Below are 3,579 nucleotides of genomic sequence, written 5' to 3' on the forward strand. Positions count from 1 at the left end.
ACCCTCCCTTTTCCACACTCCTCTTCTCTTCCTCCTCCCTTTCCTCCCTTCGCCTCCCTCCTCCCCCTCTTCCTCCCTTTCCCTCCTTCCTTACTGCTCCCTTTACAGCCCCTCCTCCTCTCCCTCTTCCTCCCTTTCCCCCTTACTTCTCCCTTCGCCCTCCCCCTTCTCCCCCTCTTCCTCCCTTTCCGCCCCCTTCCTCCCTCCCTTCCCTCCCTTTCCGTCCCCTTTCCCTTCCTACTCCCTTTGGCCTCCCCTTCTCCCTACTTCCTTCTCTTTCCCTCCCTTCCTTCGCCCTTCTTCCTCCCTTTCCGCCCCTTCTCCCTCCCCTTCTCCCCTCTTCCTCCCTTCTTCCTCCCCTTTCCCCCTGCCCCTTCGCCCAGCTCCCTTCTGCTCCTCTCCCCCTTCTCCCCCTCTTCCTCCCTTTCCACTTCCCCCTTTGGCCTCCCTTCACCCCACTTCCTCCCTTTCCACCTCCTCTTCCTCCCCTTCTCCCCTCTTCCTCCCTTTCCGCCCCCTTCACCCTCCCTTTCCACCTCCTCTTCCTCCCCTTCCACCTCCTCTTCCTCCCTTTCCGCCCCCTTCCCCCTCCCTTTCCACCTCCTCTTCCTCCCCTACCTTCCCGGCCCAGCGTGATTCCTCCTCGCAAAGCCTCTCACCCTACTACGTTGCTCTTTCCTCGCGCTTTCTAGGGAGCTTGCCTTCGGGGGGAAAGAAGAGGACAAAGAGGAGAGAAAACGAGGAAGGAAACGGGAAGAAAGCGAGAGATATGATAAGAAAATGCGAAGAAAGCGAGAGATATGATGAGAAAATGCGAAGGAATCGGTAGATATGATGAGAAAATGTGAAGAAATAGATAATGATGAGAAAATGCGAAGAAAGCGAGAGATATGATGGAGAAAATGCGAGGAAATCGATAGATATGAAAGAGAATATGCGAAGAAATAGATAATGATGAGAAAATGCGAAGAAAGCGATAGATATGATGAGAAAATGTCAAAGAATTCGATAGATGTGATGGCGAAAATGTTAAGAATTATGAACGTAAAGACAATTTGAAGAAATTTATAAATATAAAGAAGAAAATGTAAATAAGATAATGGACATGATGAACTTGAAGAAGAAAATGTGAATTATCCCAGATAATATGATGTGAAAATAATATTGGTGTAAAGATACATAATATGGACTCCTAAAAAAGGATAGAACCAAATTAAAAATAACCTTGTAAACACATCCGATTTCAGAAATTGAAAACGAAAGAGCAAGACGAAGCGAAAGAAAAGAAAAGAAAAAAAAGAAAAGAAAAATAAGAAGAAAAAGGAAAAAAGAAGAAGAAGAAGAAAAGAGAAAGAAAAGAAGAAGAAAAAGAAATAGAAGAAGAAGAAAGAAAAAAAAGCGGACACTTTTAGAAAGGGTGATCTGAGCGCCCGCCCGCCCCGGCCCTCATCAGGCGAGTGCCGCGGGCGCCCCTCGTGCCTCGTCGCCCGGCAACGCTCTCGTGGAGTGACCCTCTATGTCACGTCCCCGCCTCCTGACCCTGACCCCTCCCTCGCTCATGGCACACCCCGGGCCCCTGAGGATGACGCCCTTCTGTCGAGTTCCTTCTGCAGGCTCCGTCCTCCCGGGCCCCTGAGGATGGCGCCCTTCTGTCGAGCTCCTTCTGCAGGCTCCGTCCTCCCGGGCCCCTGAGGAGGGCGCCCTTCCGTCGAGTTCCTTCTGCAGGCTCCGTCCTCCCGGGCCCTGAGGATGGCGCCCTTCCGTCGAGTTCCTTCTGCAGGCTCCGTCCTCCCGGGCCCCTGAGGATGACGCCCTTCTGTCGAGTTCCTTCTGCAGGCTCCGTCCTCCCGGGCCCCTGAGGATGGCGCCCTTCTGTCGAGCTCCTTCTGCAGGCTCCGTCCTCCCGGGCCCCTGAGGATGGCGCCCTCCTGTCGAGTTCCTTCTGCAGGCTCCGTCCTCCCGGGCCCCTGAGGATGGCGCCCTCCCGTCGAGTTCCCTTTCCCTGCAGGCTCCGTCCTCCCGGGCCCCTGAGGAGGGCGCCCTTCTGTCGAGCTCCTTCTGCAGGCTCCGTCCTCCCGGGCCCCTGAGGATGGCGCCCTCCTGTCGAGTTCCTTCTGCAGGCTCCGTCCTCCCGGGCCCCTGAGGATGGCGCCCTCCCGTCGAGTTCCTTCTGCAGGCCCCGTCCTCCCCGCGTGCCCCAAATCCCCGCCTAGAATCACGGGAATAACATCCGCTTGTTTCCTGCTCGACCTCGGGCGTCCTGGGGCTGAACCCTCCCCCCCCCCTCCCCCCCCCCCCCCCCCCCCCCTCCCTCCCGATTCCAGAACTCCTACGGACCTCGGAACCCACGTTTCAGTACACGCTCGCGGGTTCACGGATTGTTGCTGGCGTCGACGAATACCGAAAGAGCTCGCGAGGTGTGTCAATTCTTTGTTATTATATAAAAAATAAAAAATAAGATAAAAATCCAACACATAGGCTGTTTTTAATAGGTCGATGGTCACTGATACACATTTTTTTTTACACATCAATATTGAAGGAGCTCTGAAAAAAACAACAACTTTACGGAGGTATAAGAGCCGGGTACATTTTTTTTAGTTTCAATCTAGCTCATCAGACAGAAACTTGTTTGCCTTCACAAAGCTTTGGGAAAGTCGATAAACACTACGCTTACTCGCTAAACAAACCAAGCCGCAAAATCACGGCTTCCCTCAGCACTTGACAACCCGGAGACAAAACATGACAAGGTATCGCCAGGAGGGAGAGTACACTGGAGTCCGTGCATATTCATGACAGTCATGATCGCCGGAAGGAGAGTACACCGGGGTCCGTGAATATTCATGACAGTCATGACCCAGCCTCCTCTATTGACGTCAGCGAGGTGGCACCACGCGCGATCCGCGGGACTAACGAGGTTATTCACGGGATGAGATGGGATTTCACTTCGACCCCGGGGTGCCACGACCTCCGCGGGGCCAGTGCCACCCACGGCCGCCGGGTGCCTTATCCTCGATCGCCTTCCTTATCTTCAGAAGAATCCCTTTTCCCTCAAGAAGCAAATAACTAAATCGCAGTTAGGAAATGGTGGCGTTGAATGGCAATAATCTACAACACTTCGAGTAAAAGGCTTTGTATTAGTTGATATTACTCCCGCGATAGAAACGATACAAAATTATCTTTTTCCAAAAAGTTCGTTTCATCAGCTTTCAGAACAAAAGCATCTAATCAAAAAAAAAAAAAAAATACTGCAATTTATTCCTCTTGACTGTTATCATCTGATTAAAAAACAGCAATTTATTCATCTTCACTGTTATCCTCTGAACAGCATTCTATTGACATGTCCCGGCGTATCCATTAAGCATCGTTCCCCCCCCCCCCCATTCAATAACACTTACCGTACCAATGAAGGCGTGATCTAAAAACAACCCTACGGTGCTTTTACCTTATCGTTACTGAGGTACATTACGCTAATTGGAATCTTCCCTGATAGCGCCGGTGGTGATTCCTGAGCTCTGCCGATATCACGTGTATATAACTTATACCCGAGTCAAATATATCGTTATACCTAATATAATATAA

The 3,579-nt window shown here is 51.4% G+C and overlaps 1 protein-coding gene across 1 annotated transcript; it reads right to left on the reverse strand.

Moving 5' to 3' along the window:
- Positions 1–1,449: 1,449 nt before the first annotated feature.
- LOC113828175 (uncharacterized) lies at positions 1,450–2,800 on the reverse strand. Its single transcript, XM_070119740.1, has 2 exons — positions 2,688–2,800; positions 1,450–2,209 (listed from the first exon to the last, which is right to left on the reverse strand). The coding sequence occupies exons 1-2, from the start codon at positions 2,798–2,800 to the stop codon at positions 1,450–1,452; spliced, it is 873 nt and encodes a 290-aa protein (XP_069975841.1).
- Between the last annotated feature and the right edge of the window lie 779 nt (positions 2,801–3,579).

Source organism: Penaeus vannamei, unplaced genomic scaffold (assembly GCF_042767895.1).
Source record: "Penaeus vannamei isolate JL-2024 unplaced genomic scaffold, ASM4276789v1 unanchor602, whole genome shotgun sequence".
NCBI lineage: Eukaryota > Metazoa > Arthropoda > Malacostraca > Decapoda > Penaeidae > Penaeus > Penaeus vannamei.

Excerpts from the sequence above, each read along its gene's own strand:
- LOC113828175 (XM_070119740.1), bottom strand. The coding sequence starts at position 2,800 with ATGACTGTCATGAATATGCACGGACTCCAGTGTACTCTCCCTCCTGGC. Across the intron at positions 2,210-2,687 it reads AGCCGTGATTTTGCGGCTTG|GCGGGGATTTGGGGCACGCG; the intron begins GTTTGTTTAGCG and ends CCGTGATTCTAG.